Here is a 17,357-nt window from a genome sequence, read left to right as displayed (position 1 = left end):
CCCAGCGGCAATGGCGAGACTGAGAATACCCGGTCTGTCTTGTTGAGCTTTGACACAGAGGGTGTTTCTCAAAATGTATACTACCGTGCTCCGAGCACGCAATTTGGAACACGGGAGGTTCGGCGTATGAGTCCAAATCAAACGATGCGAAATGGAGCACGGAGGGCACTTCTCGAATGCGTACTCCGTTTTTACATACACTATATATCCAAATGTATGTGGACACCCCTTCACATTACTGGATTTGGCTATTTCCGCCACACCCATTGCTGACAGGTATATAAAATTGGAGCACACAGCCAATCTTCATAGACAAACATTGGCAGTAGAATGGCCTTACTGAAGAGCTCAATGACTTCCAACGTGGCACTGTCATAGGATGCCACCTTTCCAACAAGTCAGTTTGTCAAATTGCTTCTCAGCCAAGGGAGTGGGCTCACTCACAATTTTGCCTAAGAACACAGCCATGAATAAAGAATGGTACCAACACATCCTCCGAGAGCAACTTCACCAAACCATCCAAGAACAGTTTGGTGACGACCAATGCCTTTTCCAGCATGATGGAGCACCTTGCCATAAGGCAAAAGTGATAATTAAGTGGCATGGGGAACAAAACATCAACATTTTGGGTCCATGGCCAGGAAACTCCCCAGACCTTAATCCCATTGAGAACTTCTGGTCGATCCTCAAGAGGCGGGTGGACAAACAAAAACCCACAAATTCTGACAAACTCAAAGCATTGATTATGCAAGAATGGGCTGCCATCAGTCAGGATGTGGCCCAGAAGTTAATTGACAGCATGCCAGGGCAGATTGCAGAAGTCTTGAAAAAGAAGGGTCAACACTGAAAATATTGACTCTTTGCATAAACTTAATGTAATTGTCAATAAAAGCCTTTTACACTTATGGAATGCTTGTAATTATACTTCAGTATACCATAGTAACATCTGACAAAAATATCTCATAACACTGAAGCAGCGAACTTTGTGAAGGCCAATATTTGTACCATTCTCAAAACTTTTGACCACGACTGTACACTACAAGTTGTTACAATCATATGTGAATGGAAATGCACCTGCTATAAAAAATTAAAACAAACAGCCTTCTTTATCCATCTGAAAGGCACTGCTTGTCCTCCCTTCCTTCAGCAGCACTAATCTGCAGCATGTATTTCCTTTTGTAGAGACAGAGGAGAGAAAAAGGTTAATGTAGCAGCACTGACCAAACACACCACACCCATAGCAGTATATTTAGCCAATTGTCTTCTTGCCTTATATAATTTCTGCAACGTCACTCTAAATTACTATCAACACTGCATGCATTCAATCTCATCATGGACGGCATTTCTCTCTTCTTTCACAGGTCCTCACTATCCTTACATTTAAATAACTTGTCAAGTAACTTCTTACTGGCAGGTCTTGCCTTTGATAGCACTAATGATGGGAACATTACATCCTACCTGATTCATTAGACAACGAGCCTGCTCTGTCACCACCACACACACACACACACACACACACACAGCCATGCCAGAAATAGCGCACACAAACTTCCTGTATTCATGGCTTCTCATGACACGGTATGATGCATTTTTCATACATCGCTCTGGTATTCTTCTCCAGTGATAGACCATGGCAACAGTATACACTTTACATAACTTATTATTATGCGCTGAAACCAACTCAGACGGTCATCATGTTACAAGATTGAAGTCAGTCAGATCATTTGTAGAACTGATAAACTGCGAAGTTAGTATGTTTGTATGTAGCAGCTAACAAATGCATCTCATTCCAATAATAGACCAACAAGTATCTAGTTAGCTGGCGGAGGGAACATTCCATGTATAATTCAAACACAGCACTTCAAAGTAGGCTAGAATAAATGAACATCTCTGATGCAGTCCAGTAGGCATACTGTATGTCTCTATCTACACTGAACAAAAATATAAAGGCAACATGTAAAGTGTTGGTCCCATGTTTCATGAGCTGAAATAAACACATTTTAAAAAATTTAAAACCACATAAATCTTCCATTCGCACAAAAAGCTTATTTCTCTCAAATTGTGCACAAACGTGTTTACATCCCTGTTAGTAAGCATTTCTCCTTTGCCAAGATAATCCATCCATCTGACAGGTGTGGCATAATCGAGAAGCTGATTAAACAGCATCATCATTAAACAGGTGCACCTTGTGCTGGGGACATTAAAAGGCCACTCTAAAATGTGCAGTTTTGTCTCACAACACAATGCCACAGATGTCTCAAGTTGAGGGAGCGTGCAACTGCCATGCTGACTGCAGGAATGTCCATCAGAGCTGTTGTCAGAGAATTTAATGTTAATTTCTCTACTATAAGCTGCCTCTAAAATATTTTTAGAGAATTTGGCAGTACGTCCAACCGGCCTCACAACCGTAGACCACGTGAATGGCGTTGTGTGGGCGAGTGGTTTTCTGATGTCAACATCGTGAACAGAGTGCCCCATGGTAGCGGTGGGGTTATGGTATGGGCAGGCATAAGCTAAGGGCAATGAACACAATTGCATTTTATCTATGGCAATTTGAATGCACAGAGATACCGTGATGAGATCCTGAGGCCCATTGTCGTGCAATTTATCCGCACGGCCCCATGTCGCAAGGATCTGTAAACAATTCCTGGAAGCTGAAAATGTCCCTGTTCTTCCATGTGTCGCGCTGCATGAGGCAAATAGTGGTCACACCAGATACTGACTGGTTTTCTGATCCAGGCCCCTACTTTTTTTTAAAAGGTATCTGTATTCCCATCATGTGAAATCCATAGATTAGGGCCTTATATATTTATTTCAATTGACTGATTTCCTGATATGAACTGTAACTCAGTAAAATCTTTTAAATTGTTGCGTTTATATTTTTGTTCAGTATAAGTAGAGGGAACTCTTGCATTTAGGACCCAATTATTTACTTTAAAAAGGTACACAATAAATCACAACCCACTGGGCACAGACTTCAATTCAATGTCTATTCCACATTGGTTCAATGGAAACAATGTTGATTCAACCAGTATGTGCCCAGTGGGAATTAACTGTATTACACTGTCTTCATTTTAACTAAGACCTCTGTGAAACCTGATTTAATCATTGCCCTAACATCACAGGCTAGGAGCTATTTGCAATCTGAGCCAATGGTTGCTGTTTACCATTTCCCCTTTATTTACATGTACATTTACATTTACGTCATTTAGCAGACGCTCTTATCCAGAGCGACTTACAAATAGGATAATATTTGTTAGGAGACATCAGGCACACTGGCCTGTGTGAACTTCTCAGTGTTTGCATTTGTCAACTTTTCCACCTGAGTAGCCTACATTAGCCACCAAGACCATGAAATAGCATAAGTACATACACTCACACCACAAATACAAACACAAACCAACTCATATACAGTCACTTCCTCTTGAGTTAGTTACTCTGGGTCTGCAAAAGGAAGACTCAGTTCCTCTGTATCTAGTGACATGTTTGGAAACAGTGTGTGTGTGTTAATTCAGGAGCTGACAGGGGGTTGACCCAGAAACAACAGCTAGTTTTATTTTGACACATGGGCACGAACTCCACCAATGAGGCCTTGATGGGAGACGACTGCAACCTAAACAGACAACTTCACATACACGCACATTATGAATGGCCCTTTAGAATCATTGTCATACTAGATCACTGTCCTATTCATAGATATTCACAGTAGCATTGACAGATTAAGCCCACTACTGTACCGTAACCAGGAGCGTCGTGCACCCCCAAAATCTGAGGGGGCACAAAGTACGTGAGGATGGCTGGGGGGTGGTCCGGAGGTGGGCTAGGCCCCCCCGTCCGGAAGTTAGAGAATGTAAACATTTTCATGCACCTGAAACGACTTCTTTCTGCATACCTAAGCATACATCTTGAGCTGTCTGTATCCTCCTGACATATGGTTCTTTTAAAAAAGAAGCTTTGAGCTTCTCTGCTCAAATCTGGGTGAAAGATTGAAAGGAATGTGAGTCTTATTCAGTACATTCAGTAATTGCTTGCTTTTCTAAAGTCTACATTGTCAGCAGGCTTACCAGCTAAGATAGTTAGACAAGCTAGCTACTCGAACTTGATTGATAGCCTGAAATGGCTTCTTGGTAGCTAGTTATGAGGTTGGGAGATTGGGAACCTATCTGGGCTAGCTAAATCAATGGGGGGAGTCCAGCCAAGCAAAACCAAGCATGGAGCTCAGTATATTGAACTGCTATCTGCCTCTCATCACCACCTTCAATGTTTCCACCACCTGGCTGCAGAGGCCACACAATCAGGCACCAAATGCATGATGTACAGTTGGCTATTATAGACCCTGCAGTGGGAAACCAGCAACATCATGATTTCATAAGACAAATGCATGCTTCATTCTGCCCAAAAATATGTAGGCTATCTACATGGATTCAATAAACTGTAGGCTATGGATAGTGTATAGTATAGGCCTGCTATTTGTTCAACCACATGAATAGCCTACATTGTAATCTCAAATCGCCATGTGATATTTGACCTCGAGAATAGAATATACATTTACTAATTTTATATCCGTTCACTTAAAATTAGGCTACAAGAATTATGATTAAACAGATATTAAACAAACGTGTCTGTTCAATCCAAATCGATCTCGTACAGCCCTAAGGGGAAAATGCGCCCATACCTCCATCATTGATGCTATGGAGACGGCGCATCTTTTGTCTTGGTCTGCCGGAGACAAAATAGCCTCTCAGTGAACATACATTCATTGGGTAAGGTTTTACGATTAATCTCCCCATTCGCTGATAATTTGCTTAACCTAGCCTGGCTACTCACCATCTAAATGTAGGTTAATGTAAAGCCGCTCTATCGCCCTGACTGGGTTACGCTTGTCATTTCATTCATGCACATGGTATCCACAGGGGAGCAGACGACCAAAACAACTAGACAAGCCTTTGCCGCGGCATTGCAATCACAATTGTAGATGACGTGAATACTATTGCATATTTTTACACATTCAGCTCAGCCACTCTATTCCTTGCGAAGACACCATGAAACACTTTGCACTATTAATCAAACAGAGCAGTTTGTGAAAACACGAAAATGGCCCATGGTAGGCTAATATAATAGTGAACACCGCGTTCGATTGTATCATTTTTTTGCTACCTTGTTGTATGGCACGCCTATTTGTTCAACCAGCTGAAGCCAGCGGGTCTCAGGAGTAGCCAGCATTTCGGAAACCCACCTGCCTGCGTTGTATCAGTAAGATCATAGCTCAGTCCAGGGTAGTCTCTCAGCTTCCTCCCGCTAAGATTCAACGTCCCTGAGCACACCGCATCCTCCAGAGCGCGGTCTAAACTCCGGGCCGTGTGGAGCTGATGCTGGTTGATCCCCGGGTTCCAGTGAGGTCCGTTGGATAAGTGATGGTTAGGAAGAGCAGTTACAGCTCCCACACCTCCCTGACTCGACGCCATTTTCTTAAGAGGAATTATTCTTACATTAATAACAAGCGGCAGTTTCTCCGCCCATTTGCAAAAGGCAGAGACTTCAGGGACGTTTGGCTAGACGTTAGGGGAAGGGCTTCTGAGAGGGCGTGGGCGCGGTTTAGCACCGTGTAGAATTCGTTTTATATTGGATATTCGGTTTTCTCTCGTCAATAGCTATTGAACCAAGCATGCCATAATTATGAATAAGGTATATTCTGAAATAGGGTTGGATGGATAGAAATTCACACTTTTAGTTTTGTTTTAAATAATAGGATTTCGGATTTCAATCTTCAATAGCTCTTACACAAAGCATGCCATGCCTATGAAAATGATATATTCTGAGTAAGGGGAGGATGGAGAAAAATGATGCATGTGCTTATGGATAATTGGTTATTTGATTGAAAAGATGACCTGGGAAAAACGGAAAACAGCTATTTTTTGTTTTTTGTTTCTGCATTTGAAAAACCAAAATCGGAAATCGACTTGATTTCTAATTTATTGTTTCAAAATTGGACATGGAATAACGGAAAACAAATAACAGCAACATGTATCACATTTTTCAATTTTGGTTTTGTTCATACCCAGAAGTACACGCCCCCTCATAAAATATTCACAGAGCTTGGGGGGGGGGGTTCACAGCCTAGATTGACAAGGCAGGTGTATGGATGGATGTTGGCATAGGGGATGAAAGTGGATAGATGGGTGTAGATGGGTTTGGTTGAAGAAACTCCCTCTGCCCCTACCTCCTCTATTCAATACTTGCCAAATGCATTCACCATCCACTTTAGCTAGCATTACCTGTTTTAGGCCTGTTTTAAGGTAAAGCACTTTGGATGAAGTGTCAAAATGTGATACATGTTTATGTTTGTGTCGGTAGTATATGTACAATAACATATCCAATTCCATTTTTCTTAAATCTGACATGGGTTGAAGTTACTGATTTTTCATCCAGTAGTTGGCAATAATGTGCTACCACCTTCAGTAACACAATTGGCCTAGTCCAGTTCAAATAGTGATTAGAGGCCCAACCTTTGCTCTTTAGGGGTAGTTTGCCTTAACCACAAATGCAGATGAATCCTGTAGGCCACTAGCAACCATACACAATATAGTATAACCTAAATAAATTGTCATTACACTGTCTCACTGGGCCTTTTCCAAAGAAGTCTAATGTGAGAGGTTTGCTGTGGCTCTGCATGATTATAGAGTAGAGTGAAAGAGATTCATAGCCAAAGGCCTGAACCTACTAGCCTGGCTAACACCTAAACTCGAAGTCCTCCTGACTTCAAAGTCTGGAAAAGCTGTTTTGATAAGGTGTTTTTTTTTTCACCTTTATTTAACCAGGTAGGCCAGTTGAGAACAAGTTCTCATTTTGTCACGCCCTGACATAGAGTTGGCTAGTTGGTTTAGTCAAGGTGTGAATATCTATGTATGGGAATTTCTATGTGGACATTCTATGTCATTGTATTTCTATGTTGGCCGGGTGTGGTTCCCAATCAGAGGCAGCTGTCGATCGTTGTCTCTGATTTGGGATCATACTTAGGTAGCCATGTTGCCTACCTTAGTTGTGGGATCTTGTTTGTGTTCATGTTAGGCTTGTTGTGTGTATAGCCCATAGGACTTCACGGTTTCGTTATTTTGTCTAGTGTTTATTCGTCTTAAGAAACATGTACGCATACCACGCTGCACCTTGGTCTGACCTGTCTCTCAATGACCGTGACACATTTACAACTGCGACCTGGCCAAGATAAAGCAAAGCAGTGCGATAAAAACAACAATAACACAGAGTTACATATGGAATAAACAAAAACATACAGTCAATAACACAATAGAAAATAGAAAATCTATATACAGTGTGTGCAAATGTAGTAAATTATGGAGGTAAGGCAATAAATAGGCCATAGTGCAAAATAATTACAATTTAGTATTAACACTGGAGTGATAGATGTGCAGAAGATGATGTGCAAATAGAGATACTGGGGTGCAAAAGAAATAACAATATAGGGATGAGGTAGTTGGGTGGGCTAATTACAGATGGGCTGTGTACAGGTACAGTGATCAGTAAGCTGCTCTGACAACTGATGCTTAAAGTTAATGAGGGAGATAAGTGTCTCCAGCTTCAGAGATTTTTGTAGTTCGTTCCAGACATTTGCAGCAGAGAACTGGAAGGAATGGCGGCCAAAGGAGGTGTCGGCTTTGGGGATGACCAGTGAGATATACCTGCTGGAGCGCATACTACGGGTGGGTGTTGCTATGGTGACCAATAAGCTAAGATAAGGCGGGGATTTGCCTAAAAGTGATTTATAGATGACCTGGAGCCAGTGGGTTTGGCAACGAATATGTAGTGAGGGCCAGCCAACGAGAGCGTACAGGTCACAATGGTGGGTAGTATATGGGGCTTTGGTGACAAAACGGATGGCACTGTGATAGACTACATCCAATTTGCTGAGTTGAGTGTTGGAAGCTATTTTGTAAATGACATCGCCGAAGACAAAGATCGGTAGAATAGTCAGTTTTACGAGGGCATGTTTATGAGCATGAGTGAAGGAGGCTTTGTTGCGAAACAGGAAGCCAATTCTAGATTTAACTTTGGATTGGAGATGCTTAATGTGAGTCTGGAAGGAGAGTTTACGGTCTAACCAGACACCTAGGTATTTGTAGTTGTCCACATATTCTAAGTCAGACCCGCCGAGAGTAGTGATTCTAGTCGGGCGGGCGGGTGCAAGCAGCGTTCGATTGAAGAGCATGCATTTAGTTTTACTAGTGTTTAAGAGCAGCTGGAGGCCACAGAAGGAGTGTTGAATGGCATTGAAGCTTGTTTGGAGGTTTGTTAACACAGTGTCCAATGAAGGGCCAGATGTATACAAAATGGTGTCATCTGCGTAGAGGTGGATCTGAGAGTCACCAGCAGCAAGAGCGACATCATTGATATACACAGAGAATAGAGTCGGCCCGAGAATTGAACCCTGTGGCACCCCCATAGAGACTGCCAGAGGTCCAGACAACAGGCCCTCCAATTTGACACGTTGAACTCTATCTGAAAAGTAGTTGAGAAACCAAGGCTATTTAGTCTGCCAATAAGAATGCGGTGATTGACAGAGTCAAAAGCCTTGGCCAGGTCGATGAAGACGGCTGCACAGTACTGTCTTTTATCAATTGCGGTTATTATATCATTTAGGACCTTGAGCGTGGCTGAGGTGCACCCATGACCAGCTCGGAAACCAGATTGCATAGCGGAGAAGGTACGGTGGGATTCGAAGTGGTCGGTGATCTGTTTGTTAACTTGGCCTTCAAATACTTTCGAAAGGCAGGGTAGGATGGATATAGGTCTGTAACAGTTTGGATCTAGAGTGTCACCCCCTTTGAAGAGGGGGATGACCGTGGCAGCTTTCCAATCTCTGGGGATCTCAGACGATACGAAAGAGAGGTTGAACAGGCTAGTAATAGGAGTTGCGACAATTTCGGTGGCTAATTTTAGAAAGAAAGGGTCCAGATTGTCTAGCCCAGCTGATTTGTAGGGGTCCAGATTTTTCAGCTATCTGAATTTGGGTGAAGGAGAAGCGGGGGGGGGGGGGGGGCATGGGCAAGTTGCAGCGGACGGTGCAGAGCTGGTGGCCGGGGTATCCAGGCATCCTCTACTGACGGAATGAGGTCAATATCCATCCAGGATACCCGGGCCAGGTCAATTAGAAAGGCCTGCTCGCTGAAGTGTTTTAGGGAGCGTTTGACAGTGATGAGGGGTGGTCGTTTGACCGCGGACCCATTACGGACGCAGGCAATGAGGCAGTGATCGCTGAGATCCTGGTTGAAGACAGTGGAGGTGTATTTAGAGGGTAAATTAGTCAGGATGATATCTATGAGGGTGCCCATGTTTACGGATTTAGGGTTGTACCTGGTAGGTTCCTTGATAATTTGTGTGAGATTGAGGGCATCTAGTTTAGATTGTAGGACGGCCGGGGTGTTAAGCATATCCCAGTTTAGGTCACCAAGCAGTACGAACTCATAGATGGGGGGCAAGCAATTCACATATGGTGTCCAGGAAACAACTGGGGGCTGAGGGGGGTCTGTAGCAAGCGGCAACAGTGAGAGACTTATTTCTGGAAAGGTGGATTTTTAGAAGTAGAAGCTCAAACTGTTTGGCCATAGACCTGGATAGTATGATAGATCTCTGCAGGCTATCGCTACAGTATATTGCAACTCCGCCCCCTTTGGCAGTTCTATCTAGACGGAAAATGTTGTAGTTCGGGATGGACATTTCTGAATTTTTGGTGGCCTTCCTAAGCCAGTATTCAGACACTGCTAGAACATCAGGGTTGGCAGAGTGTGCTAACGCAGTGAATAACTCAAACTTGGGGAGGTGGCTTCTGATGTTAACATGCAAGAAACCAAGGCTTTTACGGTTACAGAAGTCAACAAATGATAGCGCCTGGGGAGTAGGAGTGATACTGGGGGCTACAGGGCCTGGGTTAACCTCTACATCACCAGAGGAACAGAGGAGGAATATAATAAGTATATGGCTAAAGGCTTTAAGAACTGGTATTCTAGTGTGTTGGGTACAGAGAATAAACAGGGCAGATTTCCAGGCGTTGTAGAATAGATTCAGGGCATTATGTACAGACAAGGATATGGAAGGATATGAGTACAGTAGAGGTACACCTAAGCATTGGGTAACGATGAAAGAGATAGCATCACTGGAGGTACCGATTGAGCCGGTCTCCGCATGTATGGGGGGTGGGACAAAGAAGCTATCTGAGGCAGGTTGAGCGGGACTGGGGGCTGTACAGTGAAATAGTACAATAACAACTAACCCAAACAGCAATAGGCTAGGCATATTGACATGGGAGAGAGGCATAACGCAATCACAGGTGTTATTCGAGAGGTCTAAGACAACAACTGGTAATGGCGACGAAAGTTTGGGCTGAGGCTAAACAGATAAACAGGATGGGGTACCGTGTAAAGGAACAGTCCAGCGGGCATCAGATGTGTAGCTGAGTGATCATAAGGTCCAGTGAACAGCAATAGGTAAGTCCGGGAGCAGTTCGTAGGCTGCTACAGCACAGGCGAGCAGGAGGCAGGAGGCACAGCTGTTGATTGCGCGTGCTAGCGGGCTGGTGCTAGCAGATGGATATTCGTGGTCGTTGCAACGGGAAGCCTGTTGAAACCACATCAGACGATTACGTCTGCAGACCAGTCGTGATGGATCGGCGGGGCTCCCGTGTCGACACTAGGAGGTCCCGTCCGGTTGACAGAGAGGTGGATAGCCGGGAGATGGGCCTGGCTCAAGGCTAGCTCAAGGCTAACTGGTGCTAGCTTTGGGACAAGTGGTGATTAGTGGTGATTAGCTAACAGCAGCTAGCTAGTTGTGATGCGTTGATAATAAAGGGGGCTTGGTTGGTTCTCCTCTGTCTTTATCACTCAAACATCCACAGGCAGAGCCACACACAGCCCCCAAGAAAAAAATACCTTTTGAGAGAACCAATCAATGAGTCCGCACAATTTCTGAGCAAATATTGTATTAACAAACAACCTCCTGTCCAGGCCAGTGAGTCGCAGCTCTTCCTCGCTGTGTGGTCACGTGGGTCGCGTCAGCCAGGCTTCGAACCTACAGGCAGAACCAACAAACAGCTGACCGGATGCACTTACACATAAAGGTTATGGACGATGTAGGCGTGCATTCTCAAAGCCTGAGGAGGGCAGATTGAGGATCACTGAGTGGGTCTCCATAGTCAATACAATATAGTAAAAGCAAAGCTGATCCTCTATCTGCTCCAAAATGCCTTGTGAATGTTGACCTGCTTAAAAGTATTACTCACATCGGCTACGGAGAGCGTGATCATATAGTCATCCGGAACAGCTGATGCTCTCATGCCTGCTTCAGTGTTGCTTGCCTCGAAGCGAGCATAGAAGTGATTTAGCTCGTCTGGTAGGCTTGTGTCACTGGGCAGCTCGCGGCTGTGCTTCCCTTTGTAGTCTGTAATAGTTTTCAAGCCCTGCCACATCAGACTAGCGTCAGAGCCGGTGTAGTACGATTCAATCTTAGTCCTGTATTGACTCTTTGCCTGTTTAATGGTTGTCGGAGGGCATAGCGGGATTTCTTATAAGCGTCCGGCTTAGAGTCCCGCTCCTTGAAAGCAGCAGCTCTACCCTTTAGCTCAGTGCGGCTGTTGCCTGTAATCCATGGCTTCTGGTTGGGGTATGTACGTACAGTCACTGTGGGGACGACGTCATCGATGCACTTATTGATGAAGCCAGTGACTGATGTGGTGTACTCCTCAATACTATCGGAAGAATCCCGGAACATATTCCAGTCTGTGCTAGCAAAACAGTCCTGTTGTTTAGCATCTGCGTCATCTGACCACTTCCTTATTAACCGAGGCACTGGTGCTTCCTGCTTTTGTTTTTGCTTATAAGCAGGAATCAAGAGGATAGAGTTATGGTCAGATTTGCCAAATGGAGGGCGAGGGAAATCTATGTACGCATCTCTGTCTAAGAGCTATTGAAGATTGACCCCCCCCCCCAAAAAAAACTAAAAACAAAGACATTTCCAAAATAAAAAAGCTGTGGATTTTTGTCAATCCTCCCCTGATTCAGAATATATCATTATCATAGTCATGGCACACTTTGTGTAAGAGCTATTGAAGATTGAAATCCAAAATCGTATTATAAAAATTAAATAAAAAAGTGTGGATTCTTCTCCATCCACCCCTGATACAGAATATGCCATCTTCATAGTCATGGAATGCTTGGTTCAATAGCTATTAATGAGAGAATGGTATAGCCACCGAATATCCGATACAAAACTAATTTTACCTTGGTGGCCTATGGGACGTTTTGGAATAGAGGTACACACCTTTTCTTATCAGGGAGCAGGGAACATAATCACATCTGTGCTATTACCTGTCTATAAACTATTGGAGTTATAAACAGGTCCCAATACAGACCTGTATGATTAGGCATATTAACATTTTGCACCTGGAACTAATCACAACTATGTATTTCCCACCAAAACTAAATTGTGTGGTTTGATTAACCCTTCGTCTCCAAAAATGTGAAGATGACAGGCCTACGTAAATGTTTTGTAAGATAATGTTGCTGATTGTGAGTATTTTTACTATCATTAATAATCACACTGTGTGATTTCTGTTGCGCACAGGGTCTAGGCCTACTTTGTAATAGGTCTACCAAATGTTTTTCTTGCCGAGAGGCCTAATGCTACTGTTAGAACATGAGCTATTTTAGGCTCTGTCATGCAGTTGGTTGAATTCATTACAGGGTTGGGTTGCCTCTTCTCTGGACATTATCAGCGCAACAGACAAACTTTACCAGCTGCCTAGGAGCAAGAGGGCCTCAATGTATGAGAGAAGTTTGAGTAAAATATAGTCTACAATCTTTTTTAATTTTAATTTTAAGTCTTAGGCATAATTACCAGTGAATTATCATTACTTTACTTGTGGAGGAAAACGTAGGGTACATTTGAGACCATAATAAGTGAGAAGTCCATACAGTGCGTCAAAGGTTTGCCCCTGCGTGCGACACAGGAATAATGGACATCACAACCACTGCAGATGCAGCCACCGCCAAACCTGAACCCACTGCTATGGAGGAGTCAGAACCGCAAGAGGCGCAACAGCCCCGCACATCAGAGAAGATTGACTTGTCACTAGGTTGGACATTTCCTCATGATTCTTTGCAATATGCATGTTAACCAATCAAATTTTGTTCCATTAAACAAAGCATAGTCAAGGTCATGTCTTAATATATTACATAGTGCAACAAGAATTGCTTTATTATTAAATCTTATTGAACAATAACAATATTTTAATTTGACTCATAAGTAGGCATCTTGGTCTGATATGGCCCTACACCACAACCTACATAGCCTACACATCAACAAACTGATTTCTTATTCTCCTTTAGTCTTTATGTAATATGCCACTTTAAACTGTGGTGCTTTAATGGAGATGTAGGCCTGCTATTAAAACCCCATCCTGGTGAGATCTCAGGGGAGCTCATCCATTATTGTTATATTGTATTGAACATCGCAGACATAATGCCACTGTAATTTTGAACCACATTAGCTCCCCTTACACGTAATGGATTCAGCTTCTCAAATGACAAGAGAAAGTGAGTGATTTCAGCTTGGAGTGCATGCTTCAATTGTCAATGACTACCCTCATCCAAAACACAGCTTTACTTTCCTGTTCCCAGATGACATCATCAAACTGAACAAAAAGAAGAACAAGGCAAATAAGGCTGCCAACAAGGCCCGGGACCGACGTACCACAAACAAAAACACTGTCCTCAAGAAACTGGACAGGGCAGGACAACAGCAGACATTTCCTTTCAGACGAGGCCCTTATCAATTCCAGCAAGGTAGATCTACTGTATTGGTCACTCATCGCTTGCATATCCCTCCATATGAAGACATTCATCATTACCATATCATCACACTCTTTGAGAAAGGAGCTGATTATGCTATAATTCTTTTTTTAGGACCATACAAATCGCGGTACATGGGACCCCACATTCCTGGCTATTACCGACTAAAACCATATCTCAGAAAGACTCCCTTTGGAACACATCACCTCAAAGGTGTGAGCCCTTTAAAAAGACCTCCTTTTAACACAAAGGTATGTGCACAGCAAATGACTGACAATTGTACTTTTCCAATATGTGAATATGATACAATGTAGTAAGTACACATAATGTTTAGTCCAAGTTATTGGTCAGATATGACAAAAGGTAATTAATTTTTTTATTACCATAAGGAAGGAGCACAGTTTGGAAAACATAAACCGTTGTTCAAGTGTGCGTTTTATCAACCATACAGCGGTCCTCCAGGAGCTTTGAGAAGGTACAGCATGCACAGCATTATATCACAGCACTTTTATAATGCATAAGATTCTCATAGACTCTGACATGGCTTTCCTTCTCTCTGAGTGCATGGGTTTTATGTATGCATGGGTTTTATGTGTGTATAATATATACATGATGTGAATGTATGTCATTATATTATGTTTCTGTAAACACAAAATTTGTTCATCCGTTATGAAGTTAAGAAACATTCAAATTAGTAGCTTCAGGGTCAGAGGACTTGAGCTTTGGGAACCTACTCTAGTCTTATGTAAATGTATGTATGCCTAGTAAAATTATATTAGCAATTTACTGAGTTATGACATATGATTTTGATAGATAGGTTTATGTGTGTGGCGCAGTGGTCTAAGGCACTGCATCGCAGTGCTAGCTCTGCCACTAGAGATCCTGGTTCGAATCCAGGCTCTGTCGTAGCCGGCCGCGACCGGGAGACCCATGGGGCGGCGCACAATTGGCCCAGCGTCGTCCAGGGCAGGGGAGGGAATGGCCGGCAGGGATGTAGCTCAGTTGGTAGAGCATGGCTGTGGGTTCGATTCCCATGGGGGGCCAGTATGAAAAAATAAAAAATAATAATAATGTATGCACTCACTAACTGTAAGTCGCTCTGGATAAGAGCGTCTGCTAAACGACTAAAATGTAATGTGTGAAACACATTGATTCCATTTGTTCGTAATTCCATGTACTTTTATTCTTAGGGATTTCGCTAGGGATATTGTTTGTCTTTTTCATTTGATTTGTACAGTCTCTTTATGGGTATGATTCTTGTGTCACCGTGTTACGCCTCCTCCCCAATTCAGAGGGCAGAAGAAGCCACCATTCCAGCCCAAACAGAGACAGGGCAGTGCAAAGCCATTTGTCCTAAACAGAGGGGTATTTTGTTATTTTCACATTTATAACACTTATACACAACCCATAGTAGGCCATGCAATGCTGTTCAGAGGAATGAATGTATCACTGCACTTATAGTAAGAGCCATGCAAACAGAGGTCATGTTCAGCATGAGTAAAACAAGGCATATTACTGAGTACTGTTCAATGAATACTGTTTTTTATGGTTTGCAATAGATGATCTTAGTACAGTGTCTAATACCTACTAATTAATCTGAACGAATACACAGCATGATAGGAAAATAAACCCTTACATGTACATTTTTCATCTTTCCCCTCCTTCTAGTTTCCTGCAGCAAATGGAAAAATTGATAAGTACCAAAAGGTTAGAAGGTGAGATAACATCACTGTGGTTGCTTGTGACAAATAAACAAAATTATATTGGTAGTATTGCTCATCATTATATGTTCTAACATTAACTGATATAGCTGGAAAAAGGCGCCCTCCGGTGTTTCTACCTTGACGGTGTCACTTCCCAACTCCAAAGCCAACTCGGAGCAGGCGTGAGTTGCACATACAGTAGTACACACTGCAGCCCTGTTTTACTGAAAGGCTTTTGTGGGTTCTGTACAAAATAAAGGTTTTATTTCTAATTATGTGCATTCAGATAGGCTACAAAAGCTCATCCTTATCTGTCCTGTGTCTTTACCTGATCTCTCTCAGGGCCAAGGCAAAGCAGGCCACAGTGATGGACCGATCCAGTCCATCAGGGACAGGGGGTGGGACGTCCCCCCAGCCCAAAGGCATCCCTCTCAGATTTAACTTCAAGGCCACTATAAATCAGGTGATATGCCATTACCAGTGTTTAGAACGTTTCGATGTCTTTAGCATAGAGATCCTGTGAAATTCTGATTCTAATTCCTAATTCTATGGTCGTTCCACCAGCTACCTTCTCTTTATAAATAATGATGTCACCGTGACTGTTTCCTGGTTTTCAGACGGGAGTGACCCTCAATGACCGCTTCACTGGTATGAGAATCTGGGCAGGCCCAGGACAGGGTCCACAGAGAGGCAGTGGCAGGGGAAGAGGCAGAGGCCGGACTGTCATACTACAGTGATCATTGTTGAGGATCTGTGCTGTCTGTAACCTATATCAAAAGCATCTTATTAATCACCCTCTTAACCCTTCCAATATGCTCACGTTTTGAAGACACTTTATATTGATGTTTATTTTAGTATGTATGGCACACATTTTAATTACTTTTCTTGTTTTCTTGTTTACAAACTGTTTTGACCTCGGGAAAAGGCTAGACATTCAATTAATACAGAACTCAAAATCACAAGTGATAAAGAAGCTGAAGTGACAGGCTACACAGATTTATATACTCTTCAAATAGACAGTAGACACACATTTATTTTGGGAAATACCATGTGAGGTTAGGACAGTGACCTCAGCCTGTTACCCAAAGTATTTATAGCACTTTCCTATGGGGTTGGCATGTATATGGAGGCCATATTACATTATGTTTACAGCAGCGCCTCTGGAAATGTACTGATAAAATGTCAAACATTAATTTAAATGAGACTATTACAGTTGAATGAAGTCGTGAGCAACTTGTGTCCTTCGATTTGCTTGTTTACTTACTGTCATTCAGTTGCTCACATGAGTTGTAAATTAACTACGAAATATAGCTACTTATTTAAAAACGTAATATAATTAAATGTTTCATTTATTTGGTCATCAATACATTTTCTATACATGTAGCCTACTTGGACTTACAGATGTATTGAGTAAAGATCACATAGCCACATTTTTTGTTACAATAGATTTGATTAACTGAAATAGAATACATAGCTAAATCACATTCTATGTTTGTTATGATTTGATGATTTTATTATAGCCTACTGAAAGCGCCGACAAACTGAAGTGGAGGTGTGTGGGGCGGTCCACTAGATATCACAGCCACAAAGTAGCACAGGCTATATAGTAAAAAATGCATGAAAACACAAAATGTGCTTTTTGGTCTTATTTTAAGGTTAGCCATAAAGTTAGCAGTGTGGTTAGGGTTAAGGTTTAGATTAGATCAATTGTAGAAATAGGCGGAGTTTAGGACTTTGTGGATGTGTTAACTAGTGACGACCATTTTATTGGTCAGAATGAGAAGTGACATCACTTTTCCGC

General features: G+C 42.6%; 2 protein-coding genes across 2 annotated transcripts in view; one reads left to right on the top strand and one right to left on the bottom strand.

Annotated features, from left to right (window-relative positions):
• Window positions 1-5,520, bottom strand: part of LOC311142880 (leucine-rich repeat and calponin homology domain-containing protein 2-like) — a gene marked incomplete at its 5' end in the record, with an annotated part of 50,839 nt that extends 45,319 nt beyond the window's left edge. Inside the window, 3 exon segments of the mRNA XM_084178586.1 lie at window positions 5,237-5,475; window positions 5,477-5,490; window positions 5,494-5,520. Of these exon segments, the coding sequence (XP_084034712.1) occupies window positions 5,237-5,475; window positions 5,477-5,490; window positions 5,494-5,520 (280 nt within the window).
• A 6,831-nt stretch (window positions 5,521-12,351) lies between these two features.
• Window positions 12,352-16,918, top strand: LOC311142297 (UAP56-interacting factor-like). Its single transcript, XM_084177916.1, has 9 exons — window positions 12,352-13,138; window positions 13,683-13,847; window positions 13,968-14,104; window positions 14,243-14,328; window positions 15,146-15,218; window positions 15,522-15,568; window positions 15,664-15,738; window positions 15,899-16,019; window positions 16,174-16,918. The coding sequence occupies exons 1-9, from the start codon at window positions 13,018-13,020 to the stop codon at window positions 16,291-16,293; spliced, it is 945 nt and encodes a 314-aa protein (XP_084034042.1). The 5' UTR covers window positions 12,352-13,017; the 3' UTR covers window positions 16,294-16,918.
• Window positions 16,919-17,357: the final 439 nt, after the last annotated feature.

The sequence above is a fragment of the Coregonus lavaretus genome (genome assembly GCF_964263955.1).
Source record: "Coregonus lavaretus genome assembly, chromosome: 15".
NCBI lineage: Eukaryota > Metazoa > Chordata > Actinopteri > Salmoniformes > Salmonidae > Coregonus > Coregonus lavaretus.
Note: the sequence above shows the minus strand (reverse complement) of the source record. Positions and strands in the feature narration are given on the sequence as shown.

What these genes read in the sequence shown, in the direction of transcription:
- LOC311142297 (XM_084177916.1), top strand. Translation starts at nt 13,018, where the DNA reads ATGGACATCACAACCACTGCAGATGCAGCCACCGCCAAACCTGAACCC. An exon ending in CCCTTATCAATTCCAGCAAG is followed by an intron (nt 13,848 to 13,967) that starts GTAGATCTACTG and finishes TTCTTTTTTTAG; the next exon opens with GACCATACAAATCGCGGTAC. An exon ending in TCAAGGCCACTATAAATCAG is followed by an intron (nt 16,020 to 16,173) that starts GTGATATGCCAT and finishes CCTGGTTTTCAG; the next exon opens with ACGGGAGTGACCCTCAATGA.